At 45.0% G+C, this 25,284-nt stretch overlaps 1 protein-coding gene across 7 annotated transcripts in view; it reads left to right on the top strand.

Annotated features, from left to right (window-relative positions):
* The window catches only part of SYNCRIP (synaptotagmin binding cytoplasmic RNA interacting protein), a 640,060-nt gene that overhangs the window by 387,769 nt on the left and 227,007 nt on the right, over positions 1 to 25,284 (top strand). For all 7 annotated transcript variants that reach the window (XM_086926591.1, XM_086926592.1, XM_086926590.1 and 4 more), the window contains exon 7: positions 20,753 to 20,888. In XM_086926591.1, the coding sequence (XP_086782717.1) occupies positions 20,753 to 20,888 (136 nt within the window). The remainder of the gene's footprint in view (positions 1 to 20,752; positions 20,889 to 25,284) is intronic.

Raw genomic sequence — 25,284 nt, 5'->3', positions numbered from 1 at the left:
TAAAATAACAGAGTAGCTGAATCATGAGGCGAATGAATCTAATATGTTGTTTAAACTATCTACAATAAACAAGACCAGCTTGTCATTTAGTAAGTTTATTCAAACATATTCATGAAAACTTAGGTTTTGGAACTTTATTAAACAAGTATTAGAAAATGTCATTAAAGAAAGGTTTATTCAGCATTTAAAAAGAGAGCTTAATTCAAGAAATATTATTCATTAACAGAAATAAGTGAGAAAGAGCATTTCCAAACACTAATTCCCTGTCACTACCTACATTGCCTGAAAACAAAGTCTTTAAAAGTCTCCTTTCCTTACGTCCGTTCGTCGATCAGCAGAACACGACCCTCTGGAATCAAGAAGCGTAGGCAAAAATCTGCTCCTTGAGCCAATTCTTATACCCTAAAACTAAAGCTAAACTAATTATTTTCACATTCCAACAGCTGAATTCTGGCTCCCCATTGGCTGAGCCTCCTCATGCCACAATTAATTGTGACATCTTCCACCTCAGGTCCGGGCTTTTTCACTAACCCATTGTTCATGCACAGAGTCCTGGTGGCACTTCCTTAGGCTGCTACATTTTGTAGCAAAGATGTTCATGTAATGCACAAAAATGCCGCGACACACATCCTGGCCTTGAGCCTGTCCGTTCTGAGCTTCCCGTGGCACAATAGCAAACCTCTCCACTGGGTCGCCTTTGGCAGTTCTTTTCAAAGATTTTCACAATAAAAGTTTATAGGCTTCTCATCTTTTTCAAAATAAGTTTTCTCTTGTGGCTTTACATCATCAGGCCTCTTATCAGAAAGCGTCAATTTTCTGCGCCACTTTTTCTTGCGTCACTTTTTTTAGAATGCATTATTTTTCTGCAGCCAACTCTCAGCTCCATTTGGAAAGCTATTATTTAAACAAACATAAAACATCAATTAATTAAAGAATTGACATTTGTTCTGTTACCCACCCCCTTTGCTAAATGTTAACCCATTAATTATGTTACCTAGCAAAAGCACATTAAAGCAGCATATATTACCTTTGATATACCAATCCGATCTGGAACTGCTTTTGTCACAGAAAAGACAAGACAAAAGCACATTTAAAAGCACATGCTATTATTTTTGACAGCAGCAGTTAGTATACGACAAAGACAATAGACAATAATTATTGTATTTCTTTTGCATTTTGCACAAATAAGCATAATGTTAGTCCCATGTGTTCATGTTGCACAGTTTATTCTAGTTTGATTTAATAACATGCAGCAAACATATTAGTTTTGTTAAACATTATGGAAGTCTGGCTTCACAAACCAGAACAAAATATTATTCATTAACCCGCTCCATCAACGTCCAAATCCTCGTTGACGAAAATCTCGTCGACGAAGAGCCCGTTGACGACTGGATCTAAGAAGAACCCATCGACGATGCCCCCGTCGATTGCCCCGTCGACGACTGCCTCGTCGACGAAGATCCCATCGACGGCGGCCTCTTCGACGGCGGCCCCGTCTTCAAAGTCCATCCACAGTACCACCGTCGGCGACTATCCCATCTACGAGCTCGTCGACTGCACCTCCACCAATGAACCAGCCGCCTTCAGCACAGCTTGTTAAGACGCCTAAATCCACAAGGAGTCCAGTTATATCCAAGACTCCGCCAACAACACCCTGGCCTGGTTTACCTCCGGTGTCTTATGCCTCACCTGTGGCCTATACACATTTTCAGATCAAGACCTATCGTAGGCAAGACTACTCCAATATTTCTCCATTGCTACCATCGCAGATTTTAGAAACCTATGTGGAGGAAGATTCTGAGGAGGATGATGGAGATAATGAGGGTGCCTTTGGGATTGCACGCCATCCATCCGAATTGCATATAAAATGCCAGGATGAAGAGGACGAAGATATTCAATAACATTAGTACCAAGAGGAGTTGTCTACACCTTTCTATAGACAGCCATACATACCTCCACGTTCGGAGGAGACAAGGCATCTCCCTCCTTCATTGATACAGGATTTGCAAGCCATGTTGGCAGACTATCGCCAAAGGTTCCCACCGACACCGTCCACGCCAATTGTACCTCCGGTACCTGCGGACTTACCTGCCCCTCCTCCACCGCAGCCTCCATTGTCACCTAGACACACTGCAGAACCCGCACCACAAGAGGATCGGGATACTTCCTCTTCGGATGAAGAGGGAAGAGAGGAAGGTGAGCTGCCTCAAGACAACACACCTGCGGATCCGTGGGATGATTACGTAATACCCATGCCTTCGCCACAACCCTCTGATTCTCCGCCGAAGCACATCGGCGGCTTTCATAATATCATGCAAAGAACTGCTACAAGGTTTGAACTGCCAGTCCGCATTGAACAGTCAGACTGCTTTTTACACGATTTTAAAGAGGGATATAGAAGGATTGCCAGGTTCATTCCCATTATAGACTTAATTTGGCAGGAAGGTCTTAAAATTATGAAGACACCCACTTCCATCCCTGTACTTCCTCGAATTGAGAAAAAGTACAGAGCACCGCCAGAAACTCCATCCTGTTTGATAGGCCACCCATGTCCGGACACAGTGATATCCCAAGCCGCTCAACAGAGGTCCAAAAATCTGTCCACTCCAATCTCAACGCCGCCGGACAAAGAGGGAAGAAGATTTGACCTAATAGGCAAGAAGTTTTCCATCAGTGCTGCATCCTCTACAAAGCAATACAAAAGGGGATGATGGACTGAGCGTTTGAGCAAATCAAACACTCACCCCCAGTCAACTGATCTGGGTTTAATCCATCACCATTCTTTAACTCACTCAACCACCCCAGTTCAGACATGGCTATATGCAAATCAGTCTGACCCTGTGCCTCATGGGAACAGTCAAGCCCGAACTGCCAAGCCATGTCTTCCCTGGACCGGAAACAAGCATCCTGGGACCGGTTTCGGATTCATAATCCTCATCAGCCAGGCTATCTTGAATCCAGTGGCCAAGTGAGCAAGGGACTCACGTCTGAGCATACCCTGCCAACTTTGCCACTGGATTCAAGCAAGCCAGGCTGAAGACGGCTGAAATGCCAGAAACCGGTCCTCGGGAGCTTGTTTCCGGTCCAGGGAAGGCATGGCTTGGCAGTTCGGGCTGGACTGTTCCCATGAGGCACAGGGTCAGACTGATTTGCATATGGCCATGTTTGAACTGGGGTGGCAGAGTGGGCTAAACAAAGGTGATGGATTAAACCCAGATCTGTTGACTGGGTGTGAGTGTTTGATTGGTTCAGATGCTCCGTCCATCACCACCCCTTTTGTACCGCATCCTCTATCAACGCAGCGAATTGTCTGGCGATTCTTGCCCGCTGCGACCGACAGATGTGGTCGGAACTGTCTGAATTCATTGAATTTATTCCGGAGGATCGTCAACAAGAGGCGCACGTCAGATACTGCTGGAAGGAGAGAGGGCGGCTTCAGAAATAATAGATTGCTCCCTAGACATCGCAAATACTAATTTCCGTCAGGTAGCGGGTGCTGGGGTGCTCAGACGCCAGGGCTGGCTCAGAGCAACTGCCTTCAGACCCGAGGTGCAAACTAAGAACCTCGATATGGCTTACGACAGGGACTCCCTCTTCGGTAAGCACATAGATGATGCCTTGTTTGCCATCAAGACAGATACTGACACCGCAAAGTCGCTTGGTAGCCTGCAATACAAGAGAAGCTCTTTTAGAGGAGCAAGAGGTCATGGATTTTCTTCCAGAGGAAGTTATCATAACCAACAGAACAGGCAATACCAATCGCAGTACAAGCAACCGTATTACCAGTCATCATACAGACAGTCTCCCTCCCTGATGAGAGAAATTACTGGAGGTAGACTAAGATCAAATAACCAAGGACGAGATGCAAAGAAACGTCAATGAGCTTGGTCGGACGCCAGTCCAATATCCTCTCCTCCCTGTGGGCGCGAAGATCTCTGCCTTTTACCATCAATGGCGGAGCATCACATCGGACCGGTGGGTCCTCGACGTAGTGGAAAGAGGATACACTTTGGCGTTCTTAAAGAAGCTGCCTACGACCCCGCCCAAGGGTCCGCCCCCTCGTCTTCACCTATTGTTCAAAGAGGCCCTAAACATGTTTCGCAAGAATGCGATAGAGAAGGTTCCAATCCCGTAGAAAGGAAGAGGATTCTACTCTCGCTTCTTCCTAATAAAGAAAAAGTCGGGAGAGTGGCGCCCGATTCTGGATCTGCGGAAGCTCAACAAATTCTTGAAGAAACAAAGCTTTCGCATGGTGACATTGGCCGATGTGCTCAATTGTCTCATCAAAGGAGATTTTATGGCTTCTCTGGACCTGGAGGACGCTTACTTCCATATCCCTATACACCCCAAGCATCACAAATACCTTCGATTCACAGTGGCTGGCGTCCACTTCCAATTCAAGGTGCTTCCATTCGGGCTGAAGTCGGCACCAAGAATATTCACCAAATGCTTGGCCCCAGTTTCTTCAGCGTTGAGGTCCCAGGGGATACAGGTCTTCCCATACCTCGACGATTGGCTGCTCAAAGGACCATCGAAACAGATCACAAGACAGGCGGTCAGAAGCGCCCTTCGTCTATTCTCCAGTCTACGGCTCACTCTAAATGCAAGGAAGTCACAATTGCAGCCCCTACAGGTGTTAACCTTTGTGGGAGCCTCACTTGGCACTCAAAAGTGCAAAACATTTTTGTCTCAGGAACGTCAGGACAGACTCCAGACTGGCAAAACAGATTTCAGCAAAAAAGTCACTTTCTGTCCGGACATATGCGTCTCTTCTAAGGATGTGCTCTTCAGCGATCAACCTAGTTCCCTTGGCAAGGCTCAGGATGAGGCCACTGCAAGAGGGATTGCAACAGTGGCAACAAATAGGAGGATCTTTCGACGATCGCTTAAGTGACACCCAGAATGAGACGAGCTCTCCAATGGTGTTCAAAAGAAAGCAACCTGTCTCCGGGACTCACGTTTCTTCAAACTATCCCGGAGTTCATTATGAATACGGATGCATCAATGGAGGGATGGGGAGGCCATCTTCAGGACCTCCAGATTCAAGGCTGATGGTCTCATCAGTATCGGCAGAAACACATCAACAGTCTCTAATTAAGAGCCATTTTCCTTTCTCTGCAAGCTTCCTTCTGAGAATTGCAAATTCTTCAGTACTGGTGCGTACGGACAACACCACCAGCATGTTTTACATAAACAAGCAAGGGGGAACGAGATCTCTATCCCTATCGCAGGAAGCTCAAGAGATGTGGGAGTGGATTATACAACACGGCATAACACTCAGAGCGGAGCATGTAAAAGGGGTTCAAAACTCTTTAGCCGACAACCACAGCAGATCACTCGAAGGTTGCCACGAATGGGAGCTAGAACAGGAACAGATTAACAGGATATTCAGAGTTTGCGGCACACCAACTCTGGATCTGTTTGCGACACAGCGGAACAGCAAATGCCTGTACTACGCCAGCAGATTTCCTCATGTCCATGAGATGGTCAGGAATCTATGTATACGCTTTTCCCCCCGATACCGTTAATACCAATGATTCTGCAGAAGATGAAGAGGGAACATTGCACTCTTCTCCTCATTGCTCCTCGCTGGCCAAGGCAGTTCTGGTTCCAAGAACTGCTCCTGCTCTCTCAACAACCTCCAATTCGTCTCCAGCCAACTCTTTCCATGCTATCAAGGTAAGGAGGTCAGATTCTGCACCCGGACCCACAATCGCTGCACTTGCACGCCTGGCTCCTGACTTCTTAAGGTTTAAAGATCTCCAAATCTCTGAAGACTGTAGAGCATTTCTGTCTCAAGCCCGTGCTCAGAGTACTATCGGAACGTACCGTTTCAAATGGAAACGTTTTTGTTGTTGGTGCGAAGCAAATAATATCCATCCTTTTAAAGCTCCACCTGAGGATATCCTACCTTACTTACTTTCCCTATCCAAGGCGGGTCTGGTATTCTCTTCTATTAAGGTACATCTTGCCCCCATATCCAGATTCAGAAGAAGTTCGAACAAGCCTCCACTATGTTCTTCCTCACTGGTAAAGCAATTTCTCAAAGGATTGTTTCGAGCATTTCCTCCAATTCGACTTCCACCTCCAGAATGGGACCTCAATATTATCTTGTCCCAATTAATGAGGAGACCCTTCGAGCATATTCATAGAGCTGAATTGAAATTCTTAACCTGGAAAGTAGCTATTTTACTAGCTCTCACTTCAGCCCGGAGGGTTAGTGAAATTCAGGCTTTCACCATTTCAAAACCTTTCCTCTATTTCTCGAAGGATTATGTCACATTGAGAACGAACCTGAGATTCATTCCTAAAGTTCCATCTCAATTTCACTTTAACCAGCCGGTAAAGTTGAAGACTTTTTTCCCGGATCCTGTCACACCGGCAGAGAAGGCTCTGCATTCTTTGGATGTGAAACGTCTGAAGTTTTATCTGCAAAAAACTAAGGACATAAGAAAATCGAATCAATTTTTTTGTTGCTTATTGCCCAGTTACACTGGGACAAGAGGTGACGAAGGCGATGATAGCCAGGTGGCTATCATCAGTAATACAATTCTGTCACGACAAGGCTAACTAGCCTTTGGCCAGAAGAGTAAAAGCACATTCCACCAGAATGATGGCAGCATCGACCGCATTATTTGCTGGAGTCACACTAGCGTACATATGTCGTGCTGCGTCGTGGAGGAGTGTCCATACCTTTACAAAGCATTACTGCTTGCAATCGACATCACTAGATGACACAGCAGTGGGACAAGCGGTGCTGCTACATCTTCTTCATTAAGGTAAGACTTTTAACGGTCTCTTATATTCTATTCATGACATAAGAATATGCATAATACACTGTAATACTTTGCTGATCAAATGCTGTTTTAGTATGGAAAATGTTATCTGACTATAAGTTTTTCTTTTGGAAGGTTTTCTGCATTTATGTATATTTACATTTCTAGTGCTCTATAACCTTCCGGATGAGTGGGGATATGTAGAATTACGCTTTGTCTCCCAACTACCGCTAACGACAGATATGGATTTACTGCTTGCTATTCTGATTCAGGCATCTGAATTTATGAAAGATACCCCAATCCTGGATAAGAAAACGAGTTACTTACCTGTAACTACAGTTATCCAGTATTGGTATCTTTCATAGATTCGCATGCACCCACCCTCCTCCCCGGCAGAACAGTTCTTTATTAGGGATACATACTTCTCACTTGTGCTGGGAAAATCTGAGGAGAACTGCCTTTGCAGGGAAGGTTCTAGTGGGTGCTGTCAGCTGATTGGTTGGGACTACTTTTCAGTCCTTTTCATATAGTGAGGTAGATAGGCTGCAAAGTGTTGGGCCTTTTTGGGCCTATAGTCTTGTCAGCCTACTACAGATTATTGTAAGGCACTGCTTTTGTATATATAATTACCGTGGGACTCCCGCCTCTGCGACGGGGAATGATTCAGGCATGTGAATCTATGAAAGATACCAATACTGGATAACTGTAGTTACAGGTAAGTAACTTGTTTTCTTCAACAGACCTAATTTTTATTAGAGGTCACGTTCCACTAGATTTGTTAGTGGTTTCAAATGCTCTGAAACTAGCAAATTCTCAGTCAACAGGAGACGCTCCACCTCCTGATAAGGAATCTAAATTAATAGATGCCTTAGGAAAGCGGGTACAGCACAATCAGCCAACCATTGGTGCATAGCTAACACAAGCACTCTTGGCACGATATGTCAGAGCTTATTATGATGGGCTAGAGCAACTGGTGCAATATCTGCCTGATGTACATATATCCGAGGCTCATGACCTCATTCAGGAAGTGAAGCTTATTTCTAAAACATCAATCAGGTGTGCTCTAGATGCAGCAGACACTGCTTCATGTGCTATTAACACCAGCATTCTTCTCTGACGCCATAGGTGGCTTATGGTATCCGTTTTTAAACCAGAGGTTCAAACATCCATTTAAATGCACTTTTTGATAAGGAGCATTTATTTGGTCCTACAGTGCACACTTAAATAGAAAAAAGGACACTGGAGTAGCCAAATCCATGGGAACGCTACAATTGTATATCATTTCGCCGATCCTTTCATAGGGGAGGCTCAAAGTACACCTCTACTGACGGATCCTCTACCTCTTATAGAGGCAATAATCAATCACATTCTACCAGAGGTTATTTTCGAGATGGATTTCCTGGAAAAAATAACAAAGGAAGAGGAAAAGGTTTGCACCCCATACTTCCCCAGCCACAAATAAGCAGTGACATGTTTCCCTGATCATCACTCACCTGTTGGTGGACGTCTCTCTCAATTTTTCCCAGTCAGGCATTCAATCACATCAGACACATGGGTTTTACAAATTATGCAATCTGGTTACTGCATGGAGCTTATAAGCAACCCTCCAGACTTTCCACCACGAACACACAAACTATCTCCGGAACATTTACACCTACTCAAACAAGAGGTACAATCCCATTTCTAAATCTGGTAATGCACGATGGATAGTTAACTGTATTCAGATATGTTATGCTTTACCAATTCCCCCTAGAGCGCATTCCACTCTCAAACTGGGGGTTCTATGGCTTTCTTAGGAAATATTCTCATAGCTAATATCTTTAAAGCTGTAACATGGTCTATTCTACACACATTAACAAAATACTATTGTGTAGATGTGTTAGCTGGACAACAAGCTAATGTAGGCCAGGCAGTTTTATGTACACTATTTCAAACCACTGCTACAGCTACAGGTCAGTTACCGCTTTGGGAGATTACTGCAGTATAGTCTATGCATAGCATGTGATCTACAACTTACATGCCTCGAACGGAAAATGCTACTTACCAAGTATGCATCTGTTCTTGGCATGTAGAGCTGCAGAGTCACATGCGCCTGCCCACCTCCCTGGATACATGTACCTGTTCCAGTATTATCTTACTTAGATAATTACACATGGACATATCTATTCTACTCTTACTTACTCCATTCTCACCCTTTGCGGGAAAACGAAGTTGATGCCCATGCGCACTATCACCGAAAGGAAGAGTCGTCTACCTCGTGACTGGAAAGACTTCTTCAAACAAAAACAAAGGGCAAACATCTGGGCCCAACACCAGATGGCGATCTATGCATAGCATGTGATTCTACAGCTCCACATGCCAAGAACAGATGCATACTGGGTAAGTAGCATGTTCGAGGCATGTGAGCTGCAGATCGTACACTTAGCATTACATCGCCACCTGGTGTTGGGCTCGGATGATTGCAGGTTGTTGTCTTCTTGTAGAAGTCTTTCAAGTCACGATATAGGTGACTCCTCCCTTGGACAATACTGCGCATGAGCATCGGCTCCATCCTTAGATTATTTTTTTTTGCCACTGGGTTCGGATGAAAGTTTCTCCGCTCCTGCTAAAAAAACTTTTCCAGCAACTGCGAAGCGAAAAACGTACACAAACTTCAAGAAACTACCTTCGACATCGAAGACAAGGGTTTTCGACGACATAACTTCCATTCCGGTCATCGAAGTGGGCCGCTAGGCCTATCGACGCCGTGCGGCCTACACCACATGGAAAGAACTCAGTTCAAGAAATGCCTGAAATGCCAGGCAAAATTCCCGCATAGCGATCATCACGAGGTTTGCAACCTCTATCGCCGGATCACAACGAGTCGACCTGCACAGCTTGTGCGTCCTTCCGATCAAAGAAGACCATCCGGGATCGGAGGGCCCGTCGACACGAAATGAGGAGATCAGCCCCAGAGCCGGACAATATCTTCGAGGAGGTTCCGCTCGTTCCAGAAGATGATGATTTGCCGGATCTCCAAATCCTATCAGAGGCAGAGGACTCGGACGACTCGATTCCATCACGTCAACCTGTGAGTACCTCTGCCCCTGCACCTCATACACTGCCAAAGGCGAAGGTCAGCACTACACCCAAGGGGCCCTGTCGAGACCAAGCGCTCCCTCTTAAAGGCCAGACTACGAGCTCGGCTTAGAGGAAGACAACTACGCCTTCAGGTGCTTCGGCACCGAGCAAACCACACGTGCTGATTCCACCACTTCCATCGGCACCGAGGCCAAAAGACTCTTTGGCACCAAAACCGAAAGACTCTTCGGCACCGAAACCGAAAGACTCTTCGGCCCCTAAAGACTCTTCGGCACCGAAACCGAAAGACCCTTCGGTACCAAAGTCAAAAGACGCTTCGGCTCCAAAGCCGTCGACTTCCAAAGATAAAGAGGGAAAGTCAGCTTCCACTCCGAAGACTGCCGTTCCGGTGACAACACCCGCAAGGCCGGATCCTGAGGTTCCGAAGCCCTCGGACATGCCTGTCAAACCGAAAGTAACACTTTCTGCACCAAGAACTTTGCCACAGGACACTAACACCTCCCAAGGCAAAACGACAAAAACAACCTCTGTGGGAACCGAAAAAATCGACGCCATAGAAGGTTGTAGAGGATGAAGAGGAAGAATTGTTTAGAGCAGACCCTAAACAAAAGAAAATCTATATAAACCCAAAGACTGGAGATGTGGGTGCTATACCTCCTAAGAAGAGACCAGCAGAAACACCACCTACACCTGTGGTTCCTGCCAAAAAGAATGACTGTGCAACTTCCCCTATGCACCCTCCCTCTCCTGTATCTCCTTCCTCTCCTATCCCTCCTTACATTTCAACTCAAATCTCTCCTGTAGCCTCTCCTTCATCCTCACATTCACCACAAACTGATGAGGAGTATGACCTAGGTGGTGGGGAGGATCCGAATACAGACTCTAATACATATCCTTTAGATGAGGATGTCTCTACTTTTCCACCTCATAATGTGCCTGATATCCCGAATCCACAGTTATACCCATCAAAGCCCTCTCCTCCAGAGGTCAGCATTGGCTTTAATCACCTCTTACACAGAGCTGCCATCTACCACAATGTTACAATGCACTCTGATGACATTGAGGAGGATTTTCTGTTAGATACTTTTAAGCCATCACACAGATCCACTCACATTCTTCCCATGATCAAAGGAGTCATTAAGCACGCTCCATAAATATTCAAAGATCCTGTACGTGGTAGGGTACTGAATCCAAGGATAGAAAAGAAATATAGGCCTGCACCCTCTGACCCAACCTATATTAAGGGACACCCTCCTCTGGACTCATTGGTGGTGTCCAATGCAAGAAAAAGAGCTAATTCACAGACTTCTGGTGAAACGCCCCCACCTGACAAGGAACCCAAAGTCATTGATGCGTCAGGTAAAAGGATTGCTGCACAAGCTACAAATATATGGGCATTGCCAGTACACAATCCCTTCTCTCACGTATCACAGGGCTCATTACGACCAATTAGAAACACTAATGCAGCACCTCCCAGATCAGTATAAGGATCAGGCAACTGAGCTTATTCAATACGGCAAATTAATATCAAATGCCTCAATAAAATGTGCACTAGATGTCGCAGACACAGCTGCTAGAGCTGTAAATACTAGCTTGATACTCAGGAGACATGCATGGCTGCGCATTTCCGGGTTCAAACAAGAGGTGCAAACCACGATTTTGAACCAGCCCTTTAACCAAAACCAGTTACTCGGTCCAGAAGTAGACACTACACTGGAGAAAATGAAAAAAGACACATACGGCAAAGTCAATGGGAGCTCTTTAATCCACACAGACTAGAGGTTCTTTTCGTCGCTCCTTTTATAGAGGAGGCTCCAAGCAGACTGGAGCAGACACTGCAACATCTTTCAAACCCCAAACACAAACATCCTCTAACAGAGGATATTTTAGAGGAGGATACAGGGGCAATAGTAACAAAGGAAGAGGACGCGGTAACCACAGCAATCGCTCCTCCTCCACAACTAAACAGTGACTTCCCTCTGCTCCCCCAACAGCATTCCACTCCTGTGGGGGGCAGATTAACACAGTTCCTGCCTGTCTGGAACTCCATCACAACGGACAGGTGGGTGAGACAGATTATCCAACATGGCTACTGCCTAGAACTTACAGCAACCCTCTCAAACATACCACCCAGGCAGCGTCCTATGTCTACAGATCACCTGACTCTGCTTCAACAGGAAGTCCTACCACTTCTACAAAAAGATGCTATTCAACAGGGGTGTGGAAATTTTTCAAAAATCTACTTGGCCAGGGGACAAAAAGTTACATAAATCTACTTGTCCTGGGAAGGTAACTGCTTGCCCCGCCTACTCAATAAATTACTATGGTAGGTCTGCACAGAGAGAACCTGCACTGCAATCATTGCAACATACTGAGCAATATATATTTCAAATGCAAATCCAATTATGCAGTGCATGGTCATTCACTCTCAAATGCAACTGTTGTACTGAGTGGTTGTACAGCATGTGTGCAGATGTGTCCATGTGCCCTGCAACCAATTATCAACTAGTGTGCATGTAACACATTTTCATTGAGTTGGGTAACAATAAAAATGTATTATTCAGCACAAAATTACCCCTCTGGGTAAATGTGTGCTTTACAAATGCAAGTTATATTATCAAGCTAGGACACAGGCCTAAACACAGAGGCATTTTCCATGCACCTCTTGCACTGATGGGGGTAGAGTCTGAGTTCAAGATGCAGGATTCTTTCCTTTCACCTTTAAAAAAGGGAAAGCTTCAGAGCCTGCTTCGTCTGTGAAAGGAAAGCACCGTGCTGGTCATCTGAGCATTTCTTTTTTGCTGATAGATTATATAGCGCGATCACGACCCAAAGGTATTGGAGCGCTTACAATGAGCACCAGTACAATACACAAGATTGTGTTAATTATTTTTTTTTTTTAGGCCAGAACAGATTAAGTGACCTGCAATGCTGAGACTCAAACCTGGTCCCCAAGGTTCAAAGTTGGCAGCTCTGGCTGTAACAAGGGGGTCAGGAGCGGGGTGGGTATGTGTGGGGTCTTTGTGTGAAGGGCATAGGGATGGTGGTTGGTTAAATGGTGGGGCAGCCCCACTCTCTCTTAGTAATGGGGGACTCCTTCCTCCTTTCACCCAGTCTGGAGTCTGTGACATGAGGCCATGGCCCTACCTCTTCTCCTGCCCTGCTCTCTAAGCCCCATGGCAGCAAGTCCTGAATCCTGTGTTCAGAGGGCAGTGAGAGTGCAGGGGTGGTAGCAGAAACCGCTTGAGAGGCTGGAAAAGGTGCTGACTGCTCAGTGGTTGAATTGCATTAAAACATTTATAAGAACTGTGATGTTGCACAAAACAGGGGAAGCAGGGTTAGTGAGTCTGGGGACTGGGTCAAAGCAGTGGCTAAAAAACCCAAAATATTTTCTAACTTTTTATGGTCTTTCACCTTCAGGTAAACTACATGTATAATAACGGACAGCTTTAATTGAAGTGAAAGTTATGTTAATCAGTGGAACACTATGAAACCTCTATTAGTTCCTGCACTGACCAACCGATGAACATTTAGCACAGCAGGCAGGAATCTCTCGGACAGACCATCCTAGGCACAGGCACCCACATGTGCAGACTGCACATGCATCTCTGTGAACAGGTAGCTGTGCAAGTTTCGCTGTAGACTTCTGATGCTAGCCACAGGCATCCATCCTGCAGGCCACTGAACTCCACCAGAGACAACATCAAACTATAAAAAGAGCCGGGCAAACCTTCGAGTAGCTATGGTTGAAGTGGAGGCTGTGAGATGCAAATTAGTCTCTGCTGAAGGTGGGTCTGGCCACCGGAAGTGGAAGGGGTAATTTAACAGCTCTGTATCCGCAGGGGCCTGTCCTGGAGGCTTTGATGCCACCTAGTGGTGACACTGAACCAGTGACAATGAGGGGTTATGACTCAGAGATCCCCTGAAAATCAGTTTTTTTAGTCCGAATAAAAAATAATGCGGAGGGGAGAGTCAGGCATCGAGTGGGGTTTTGGGTTTGGCATGAGCTTCAGGGGTGGCAATAGGGGGGGGGGGGGGACAACAGTCTAAACATTCTTCATGTACTTCTAACGTACGCAAGCATTGATGGCTCTTTGCCTAAATAGAGCTCGAGAAAATCTGATCACATCACAAGCTACTGTGATGCTTACTGATGACAGCCTCGATTCCCGATAGGACAGCCAATGAGGTCGAAGGTCTGCTGCAGTGATCAGTTTGTAACCTACGTGCCATAGATAGATATAAGTATGGTAGTTTGGTGGGCTTCTGTGCCTGCTACCACATATAATGTAGAGACACCTGCAGTTCCCCAGCCCTGATCCTAGTGAGTTAGATCAGCAGGCTGAGGCTTTTCTTCTGTGATCTGTTTACAATGTGCCTGTCTTAGGCTCCAAAGCCAGTATGCTAGTTTGAAGGGTTGATTAACCTGTTGGAGAGGGAGAGGGGTAAAGGGAAAAGGGGTGGGGGCAGGGGCAGAGGAGCGGGCAGGGGGGAGAAAATGAAATATAGACTGCATGTGAGCGTGTATTAATGCAAGGAAGCGTGGAGTCGTTGGTATCTTTACTGCATGTTTAGTAGTTGATACAGTCGAACTCCCTGGAGCAACGGGGGAATACAGAGAACATTTTTAGAACAGCAGGAACACCCTAACTTGAGGTGCTTTAGCAAGAACCGATTGGTGTGCATAGAGTATGTGAAGAGTGTGCGAGGACTAGTAGTAGCGAGGAATTACTAGGTTGTGCACTCGTGCAGTTCGTTTTGATATTTTCCCCTTTTTTTCTGACAGTCTGAGCAACAGGGAGAGAGAGAATCATTTTAGAGCAAAATTACACCTGCTAAAAGCAGAATATAACAAAGGTGTGCGGGTTCCAAGACTGAAGGGAGTACATTTAACTATGATGAAGTAAAGGAGTTCAGCTGCTGCAAGCTGACTCGTGACTGGGAGCTCATGGAGTGCTCCTATAGAGTGCTGGGGTGTCTCTTGCAAACCCTGCATGCCTCCCGTGCAGCCCACATGCAGGATATTCTGTGCCAGGTGAGTGTTAGGGGAATTGCGCAATTTTCAGTGCTATAAAATTAATTTCACCAGTTCCGTTGTAGCTTGTTAAAACACCCAATTATCACAAATGACGTTAGAGCGCTAGTTGGAAATCATTTTCTTTGTGGTCTCCTGGAAGAAAGCAGACAATGTGGTGCTCCGAACACGCAACATGTAATGTGCAAAATGGGGAGGGTGCCAGGTGTCCTCTTGATTGGACGTAATGTAAGTAATGAGCTGCGAGAATCATCCTAGGAGGGGGCTTTGAGGAGGAAGAGACAGGGCTGAGGCGCTTGCAGCACGTGGCTGCATGCAGCACTCACGACCCAAGCAGTTATTTCAAAATGTGCTTACACAGGCACATGGTCCCGAAAAATACCAGAAAAGAGAGCATGAAATGTTGGTGTGTGAGAGAAAAATAAGGCAAGGGAGAGAGAATGAGACCGTGTTAACTCATGTCACATTGTGTGCAATGTGAGCTGCGCACTGAATGAGTTTCTGCGCTGTTACTGATTCGGGACACTGTAATTTCAACATCTCTTCGTCTTTTTACATATTATATAACAGCATACAGAGGCTCACTGTCGCAAGGTAAATTCTCATACCGGCAAAAAGAAGATTGCTTCGATAAAGGCACTGTGCCGTTTAACAGTTTGCAACTTCTGTCCCTAAAGGAAATAAATACAAATTGCCTATGCGCCCCAACAGTTTTAAAATCCACCAGCTGTCACAGACAATACGAGGTAAAACAAAGATATTGCTCATTTGCTCTAATGCTAACGTGTGGTCATGCGGAGATACTGAGCGCGGGAATTTTAAATGTTTACGACCCAGTATAATTCTTTAATGGCAAATTTAATATGCATAGTTGAGCTCCACTTAAAGAACAGTTCGCTCCAAACCCCAAGTTAGCACGCTCTGTTTTCTCTAGTGGAATCTGAACTGGGCACTAGCGTAATGCCGCGTTATTTTGACTGCGATCAGTGGAGCTCTCAGCAGGATGTTTGCATTTCTTTTTCAATTTGCGAGCAGAGAGAATAATGTGAACTGTATTCCTACGACCCTGATGCCGCAAGTTCCCTTTGCATTAGCCTATTAATAATAATGTCACACTTTCTTCTCACCTCGTTCTAAAGGTCCCGTCCCAGCATAGTTATTTGTGCTATCCTCATGTGTTAAAATGGAAACGGCTTCCTCTTGGTTCTCTGCACGTCCAACCCATTGATATTTAGAAAGCGAGACACCAGATTGCTGACATTGCCGCGTGTTGAGACTGACGCTTCAGTACCCCAGCCAATCACAGGCTACAGCCAGTCATGGGCTGCTAGCCAATCAGAGGCTTTAAAAGCATGTTCGGGCTTTCTGATTGGTCGTGAGTCCCAAAGTGCGCAAATCCTGTATTTTGTGTACTCGATTTAATGTCTACTTGTCCATCTGACAAAATAGACATTAAATCTTCTTGCCCGTGATAAAAATCAACATGGCTCGGGCGTCGGGCAATACGATTCCCCCACCCCTGATTCAACTAGTCCCATTAGAGGAACAGGAGATGGGGGTTTACTCGCTGTATTTTCTAAATCCCAAAAAGGACGGGACACTGTATGTAATGGTTGAGGGGCCTGAGGTCGAGAATTGGTCTCAATCAGATCATTTTCATATGATCACTCTGCAACAAGTGCTCTTATTGTTGCTACAAGGCGATTTCCTTTCAACACTAGACTTAAAGGACGCATATTTTCACATCCCAATGCATTCAAGCCTTAGTCTCAACCTTTCAACACCAACAGTCTCTCCAAGCTAGAGTGCTCATGAGATTAATAGGCATGATGGCATCTTGCATCTTCATAGTGCCACATGCAAGACTGCAAATGCGTCCATTACAAGAGTGTCTAGCACGACAGTGGAATCAGGCTCAAGGTCAGCTCACAGACCTGGTGTTGGTAGACAGCCGTACGCATCGCTCTCTGCAATGGTGGAACACCAAAAACTTGACAAGAGGACGGCTGTTCCTCCGGCCTGTTCCACAAATAGTGCTCACTACAGACGCATCCCTCACAGGATGGGAATTCCATCTCTTACACCACACGACTCAAGGTCGATGGAACAACCAACAAAAACTGTTGCAGATCAATCATCTAGAGTTGCTAGCAATATTCTTAGCACTCAAACCCTTTCAACTTCGAGTACAGAACAATGCTGTCTTAATCCGGACGGACAATATGACAGCAATGTACTATATACAAAAACGGGGGGGGGGGGGGCACACTCTCTGCAACTGTCCCAGCTCGCACAGAACATTTGGAAATGGGCCGTTCCTCAAAACATATATCTGTTAGCAGAACACCTTCCAGGAGTTCACAATCAGACAGCGGATCTGTTAAATCTGCAGTCGCAACAGATTCACAAATGGGAACTACATCCACAAGTTCTTCAACCATTCTTGCCACAGTGGGGGCACCCACACATAGACCTATTTGCCACCCACGAAAATGCTAAATGCCCAGCCTTCGCCGCCAGGTTACCACACTCAAGGACAGAGGGCAATGCAATATAAATGAACTGGTCAGGCAGATTTGCGTACGCTTTTCCGCCTCTCCCCCTCATTCCACTAGTGGTGCGCAAGCTCAAACAGTTTCTCAAGCTTATTCTAGTGGCTCCCACATGGGCACGCCAGCCGTGGCTCACCACGCTACTAGATTTCTCTCTGGTTCCACATCAAAAGTTACAGCTCACACCCTCGATGTTAACACAGAACCATGGAGAAATCAGACACCCAGACCCGAACCAACTGAATTTGGCGATCTGGCTCCTGAAGTCTTAGAGTTTGGTTATCTTAACCTACCACCAGACTGCATGAATATCATTAAAGAGGCGAGAAAACCCACGACAAGAGCGTGTTATGCCACCAAATGGAAAAAAATTGCAATATATTGCAAACAAAATCACATTGATCCATTAGATGCTTCCATCCAAAATATCATTTGTTACCCGTTACATCTACAAAGGTCTAATTTGGCATACTCTTCCATACGCCTACATCTTGCAGCAATTGAAGCCTATTTACAAAACAGACAACACTTGTCTCTTTTTAGGGTACCTGCAGTCAAAGCATTTATTAAAGGATTAAAAAGAATAATGCCTCCCAGGCTGCCACCTTCTCCAATATGGAACCTAAATTTGGACCTTACGAAACTCATGGGACCCCCTTTTGAGCTTCTGCATAAATGTGAACTGCAATTTCTCACATGGAAAACTGCTTTCCTGGTTGCCATCACCTCTCTCAGAAGAGTAAGTGAAATACAATGGTTCACTATATAAGAACCATTTTTTCAAATACATACTAGTAGTGGTTCTCAGATCTAATCCAAAATTTCTTCCATAGGTTATCACACCTTTTCATTTAAACCAATCTGTAGAGTTACCTGTGTATTTCCAAAACCCAGACTCTGTAGCAGAAAGGGCCTTACACACGTTAGATGTTAAAAGAGCTCTGCTATTCTACATAGATAGAACCAAATCCTTTAGAAAGACAAAACAATTGTTTGTATCTTTCTCTCCTCCACACAAAGGCAACACTATCTCTAAGGGTGGGATTGCCAGGTGGATTAAGTGCATACAGATATGCTATCAGAACGCTAAACGCACGCTAACAGTTCCTCCAAGAGCACACTCCACTCGCAAGCTAGGAGCCTCTATGGCCTTCTTATGAAATATATACCATTAGAGGACATATGCAAGACAGCAACATGGTCTACACCACACACCTTCACTAAACACTATTGTGTTGATGTGCAAGCCAAGCAGTAAGCTGCAGTAGGCCAGGCTGTCCTTAGAACATTATTTCAGACTACTGCAATGGATACAGGCGACCACCGCTAGGGGAGACACTGCTGTACAATCAATGCTAAGTGTATGATCTGCAGCTCATATGCCTCGAACGGAAAATGCTACTCACCAGTATGCATCTGTTCTTGGCATGTAGAGCTGCAGATTCGTACACACCCTTCCGCCTCCCCGGACCTGTATCCATTCCAGTTCTCATCTTACTTAGATGCACACGCATGGACATCCTTTTTTTCTTTCTGTATCTTTACTAACTCCATCATTTCCCATCATGGCGAAAAACAATCTAAGGATGGAGCCAATGCCCATGCGCAGTATTGTCCAAGGGAGGAGTCTCCTATCTCGTGACCACAAAGACTTCTCCAAGAAGACAACAACCTGCAATCATCCGAGCCCAACACCAGGTGGCGATCTAATACAAAGTGTAGAAATCTGCAGCTCTACATGCCAAGAACAGATGCATACTGTTGAGTAGCATTTTCCTTCTTCTCCCAGTCAATTGCCATGGTCCACATGCCTTCTCTGTCCTAGAAAAGGCTTCTCGCAGCCAGTACTTGGTTCATCTGCAGCGACTTGACAATTAGGAGTCCTGCACAGCAGCTGCTAGAGAGGCGCAGTCCACACAGAGGTTGCCTGAGTCCAGGAAACCTTTCTAGTCAGCCCTAGCTGACTAGAAAGGCCTGCATGACGACAGCTTGAGGAAGTCTTGACCAAGAGCTGTGATATCATTTGTCTGGAAATTCCCTGTATTTTCCTTTCTCCAACCTCAGAGGGAGGAGTAGATCTTATTTTCCCATCCACCCTGTAATTCTCTGCTTGCTGGACCACGTCACCCTGATTCATGAACCATTGTTCTAGCCTATACATTTCCCTATATACCTACAGTTTAAGCTTCAGTCAAGGCTAACCCTACTCCATGCGGTAGCCAGCCGTCTCTAGTGTCTTATTGGCTGCTGTGGGTGCTTCCAGTTTCTGTGGGTAGCCCTCCACCTCAAGTTCAAGGTTCTCAGATACCAGCACCTGAATTCATTGTACATACGGGGCCCACTGTTTGACCCCCAACTTTAAGTAAAGATGTCAGAATGTACTTAACACTGGTCCCTGGAAATTACTGAACTATTTTCAGAGCTATAAAAGTAATAAAAAGCTATACAAGTAATGCATCTCCTGGTCATCATGGGGAGCACCTACAACTTTTCTTTAGTTATCTTGTTGTTTGAGTAGTGCGGGTTTGGGGGACAGTTAATATTTCATATATGTTAAATTTAGTTCATTTTTTGGGATTAATTTTGTGTAAAAGGGCAGTACAGAATAATGGATCTTTGGTTCCAGTCTATATAACTACCACTTTAGTCCACCTTTCTAGAAAAATATATGAGCCAAACGATTCCCTGCTGCGAGTTTAATCCCAGCCCCATATTATATCGGACATAAAGGCAGTGTTACAAAGAAGTTGGGGAATATCAAAAAAGAGCAGCTATAAAAACTTATTTGAGTCCTATCTAGGCCCTCTGATGGTGGTAAGCACCTCTTGATTATTATTCATAGTGTTAATGTTCACGTTTACTTAACGGGTTAATAAATTACTTTTGTTTACAAAGTAAAACACACCGTTCAATTCATATTAGTGTTACTTGGAGCACCTTCCTGGATATGAGCTTTTAGCCCTCTTTACCTTTGGATTAAGCCTTAATTATTCGAATTTACTGTCCTGTGAAACATGAAGTAACATGGATTTACAATTGTTTTGAACCAGTAATGTGACAATGTTAAACTGTATCCACGAACTGCATTGTTCAGTAACCACTGATTGCCCTAGGACCAAGGCAAATTATGATACATCTTGTTTCAGCCCACCTTTCTCTACTTTGGTAATAGGTTTATCTCTATGTATGTAAAGACAGTTGTGGTTTTATGCAGCTTTGAAAATGTTTTTAAAATTATCGTCAAGGGACAAATTTGTCAATGCATTATCTGCTTCAATATTTACATCTTGCTTTTCCTTTATTTTCAGTACAATAATCACGAAATCCGGTCTGGAAAACACATTGGTGTTTGCATCTCTGTTGCCAATAATAGACTTTTTGTTGGCTCAATACCCAAAAGTAAAACTAAGGAGCAGATAGTGGAAGAATTTAGTAAAGTGACAGGTATGTAAATTAGCACTGTAAAGAAGCAAATGTTGCCTTTTATTTTCTGAAACATTTTAGAAATTGAGCCTTTTTAGGGTGACATTCAGATATAATTTTTCTTATTCAGTGTTTCCTTGTGTTTTAACATTCTTTATTGGTTACTGTTAATATTAACAGAATAAAGAAAAAGAATCCACAATAAACATTTGCCATCAGAAACCCATTCGCAGGGAGGTACAGTACTACATCAACAATACAATTGGTGAGTGTGCAATGTAATCTGGTAACAGCCCTCCTCTGGTATCTACGTGCAAGTAGTAGAGTATGGTGGCAACATAGCACCACAGGAGGCGAACAACTCTAAATAGTAGTCAACAAGGAGGAATCTTCACTCTCATTCCCTGAGGTCTGCTGTGAACTTTAGGAATGCGGCCCACCGTCCATCCCAGACATTCAGGCCATCACTCAGACATCACGTCCGTACTTTTTCAATTTCAACTTTTCAGTAACCACCTTTTATACCATATGCGTCCTTAAGTAGTATTTCAAGATCTCAATCGCACACCGCTCTAGCAGAGTGCATAACAGACAATCCATCTGACGACATGGCCTTGTACAAGTGTTTGACCAGGTATCGCCCTCATTGCAATTCCAGCAGGGCCTGGAAGGTCTGTGAAATGTGAGGGGCTTCTGGGAAAGAGGTTGATATATCTCTAGTGATAGCTGAAAGGCTGGCGGAAGTGTCCCATTTCCAAGTTAAAGATATCTTGAGCGTCTTCAAAGGATATGAATTTGTTAGGAAACCGGTCCCCCAAGGTTTCGCTCCCAATCGAGAGTGCCCGGATTGCCGATGGGTCCCAGAACGCAAACTCCCTGACAACGGGTGTCTTTTTCTAGATCAGTTTGGCAATGTGTTCCTACAGCAGTCCAGTGTTTCATCAGGAATGGAAAATAGCCCTCCCTCCTGCCATCATGATTTGAGGTAAGGTGAGGGTACTAGAGGTGTCCATCAGCAACCTAGTCTCCCAGTTTTTTCCCACTGTGAACGATTGTGATGCAGTTGCAAAGCCAGGTAATATTGCTCCAGATTTGGAACTGCCAGATCCCCCTCTGAAGACGGGCAGAACAGAAAATGCCTAGCTACCTGGGAGCGTCACTCTACCCATATCTGAGAGAAGAGTAGGGTTTCCTGTTGTCGAAAGACAGCCGGGGGAGACGATCAAGCAAATGCAGTAAAGGCACCACGGCGTAAGCCACATGCCCCTTGAGGGAGAGTGGAAGAATATTCCAAAATTGAATAGAGGAGCGGAAGCCCTCGAAGATCCTAAGGATATTGTATTGTAAGTGTTTCTAAGTAGTGTTTCTCCAGTATTAGGGTGTTTTTCATAGATTCACATGCTTGAATATTCCCCCTCGTCCGAGTGGGAGTCCCACGGTAAATAAAATAGCAATAACATACTCCTAATATGTATATGTAAAAACATAACACATGAAATACACATTAGAAAAAAGGCAGAAAAAGCCTAGACATAATTCCACATAGGAATGCATGAAGAGAGAAAAGACACTTGTAGTCTATTCCTGTCATTATGTTGGTCCAAACTGTAGCCAATCAGGCGCTAGCAGCCCTCCAGAACCTTCGCCTCAGAGCTCAGTACCTCAGATTTTCTACTGCACGTAGTGTGACTAGGAGTCTCCCTGAGCTCTGCTCAGTTTTCTCTTCTACTTCAGGTTTTCCTGTGTTCTCTGCATGTCTTCAAGTAAGAAGTCTCTCTTTAGACCTTGCTCCTCTTGTGGAAAGCTGCGCCTTTATTCAGAAGATCCTCACAGTAAGTGTATTCACTGTCTTTACCCCGACCATGATGTGGGTAAATGTAAGTTCTGTAGAACTTTTTCCACAAAGAGACTAAAAGATAGGGAAGGCCGTCTTCTACTATGGCTTCAGAGACTTAAGGACAAGGATAATATACTTTCTGATGCCGAAAGTCTCATTTCTGGTCGTTCCCAAGCAGCTTCTAAACGTGGTAGTGTGCAGGAGTTGCCTTCTCCATTCCTTAAGAAGAAGAAGGAGAAGATGTCACACTCTGGCCCCTGCGGTGTCTTCGCCTCTACCTGCTACGTCCACTCTGACGAGACCTGGCTCTCAGGCGTCTGCTGCATCTTTCACTCATGTTTCTGTTAAACATGTTTCATCGTCGACGGGAGCGTCGGCGGTCGTCCCGGTGACGAAATCTGCCGGCTCGTCGACGACGACAGTGACAACGTCTGCATCAGTATCTTCGACTGTTTCGTTGACTAAATCTGCGTCGACAAAGGTAACGCTCAGTTTCAAGACTGTTCCATCTGTTATTCCTATTGCTTCGTCGTCGAAGAAGCCTCCACCGTCGACTACCAAATCTTAGTCGACGAAGAGTGTTAAAAGACCAACTCTGTCGACGACAGCCCCGTCGACGGCCGCAAATGTAAACCGTGATAGTCACGGTCATGTATGAGAACTACAGGGTCCAGAATTCCTGTGCTCGTATCGTGACAAACAGGAAGGAATAGATCACATGCTTCCTGGGGGCCAAGGGTCTTTTTAAACAGTGTGTAATCACAGTACAAATTAACCGTGAGCAAGATAGACGGAGCTACCGAAACGCGTTGGTTTAAGTCTGTGCTGAATATGGGATAAATTACTTTGTCTGAACAGAAAGTGGCTGGAGTTGCTGCTCATTGGTTTTTTTTGTTAAAAAAACGTTGTTGGAATTGGAAGCGGCGGGGTTCAACCGCAAGAGCTACACACCAACTGCGAAGCGCCGTACGGGGGATAAAGCCGGTGCGTTTTCCTGTGGCTGAACCACGCCGCTTCACATCACCTCACTTTCCCCCTGGTCGAGGAAAACATCAATTAAATTTAAATCCAGGGATTTGACCACGTTTCTGGATCCAGAAACATGGTCAAATCCCTTGAATTATATGTAATTGATGTATTAATAAATACTAATTCATAACTTCACTGACGAGGAGAGGCTCACTGCTGTTCACAGGTCTGTTCAAGCTCTGACTATGAGCTTGAAATCATCAGAAGGAAGCAGTGCAGGCTGCATTCAGGAGCTGCAGCCTGCACAGAGCTCATTTCGACCATTTCAAAGCAGGGCAGCCACAGCACAAAGTACAGTGCATCAACCCACTTGGGACTTAATTTCATTTTGTAAATTACAAGGAATGAACTGCGCACCCACATGGGTTACAAACTACAAACACCAAGAGGCAGCAGGAGCGCCACGCCCACCAGGGCAGGTGTTTATAATCAAAACTGTGTAGCGCGATGATTCATTCCTGAAAGCAGCCACTGAAGAAAGGATTGTTTATCCTGAAACGCGTCTGGCAGTGTCTTTTAAACTGGAAGCCTGTGATTTTGTAAGTGACTGCTGGCAAATGCCCGTGTTTAATTAAAGAACCAAAAGAAGCTTCCTGTGGCCTCCCTCATTGTGCTTTCCTGGTGTTGGATATATGGGGCTTTGCACGCCTGACAAGGAGAGGCTCACTGCTGTTCACAGGTCTTTTCAGGCTCTGACTGTGAGCTTGAAATCATCAGAAGGAAGCAGTGCAGGCTGCATTCAGGAGCTGCAGCCTGCACAGAGCTCATTTCGACCATTTCAAAGCAGGGCAGCCACAGCACAAAGTACAGTGCATCAACCCACTTGGGACTTAATTTCATTTTGTAAATTACAAGGAATGAACTGCGCACCCACATGGGTTACAAACTACAAACACCAAGAGGCAGCAGGAGCGCCACGCCCACCAGGGCAGGTGTTTATAATCAAAACTGTGTAGCGCGATGATTCATTCCTGAAAGCAGCCACTGAAGAAAGGATTGTTTATCCTGAAACGCGTCTGGCAGTGTCTTTTAAACTGGAAGCCTGTGATTTTGTAAGTGACTGCTGGCAAATGCTCGTGTTTAATTAAAGAACCAAAAGAAGCTTTCTGTGGCCTCCCTCATTGTGCTTTCCTGGTGTTGGATACATATATATATATATATATATATATATATATATATCTTCCCTACTGGCGGTCGCCAGTAGGTAGTTATAGTTAGGATTGTTTTCCATAGGGAATCCGCAACATTCTATTGGGAATAACCACATGTTAATTTCCATAGGGCGGTTGGACTCACTTTTAGACCGAACGGCTGAATGGATTTCCACCAAACTTGGCAAAATTGTAGGGACTGGTAGCCCGATGTGCTTTTGCTATGTCTCAAGATATGTGCTCCAGTGGATTTTGAGTAATTTAGGTTCAAAAAAATATATATATCTATAAGCGCGCCCCGGTACGCGCACCGGGACGTGCTACACAAGTTCGCGAGCGGAAAGCTGATTGGCTCTCGGGTGTCTGTCAACATTCCAAACAGTCCAGAGCGGCCGCCATC

The sequence above is a fragment of the Lissotriton vulgaris genome, chromosome 6, assembly GCF_964263255.1.
Source record: "Lissotriton vulgaris chromosome 6, aLisVul1.2, whole genome shotgun sequence".
In the NCBI taxonomy this organism is placed as follows: Eukaryota; Metazoa; Chordata; class Amphibia; order Caudata; family Salamandridae; genus Lissotriton; species Lissotriton vulgaris.
Note: the sequence above shows the minus strand (reverse complement) of the source record. Positions and strands in the feature narration are given on the sequence as shown.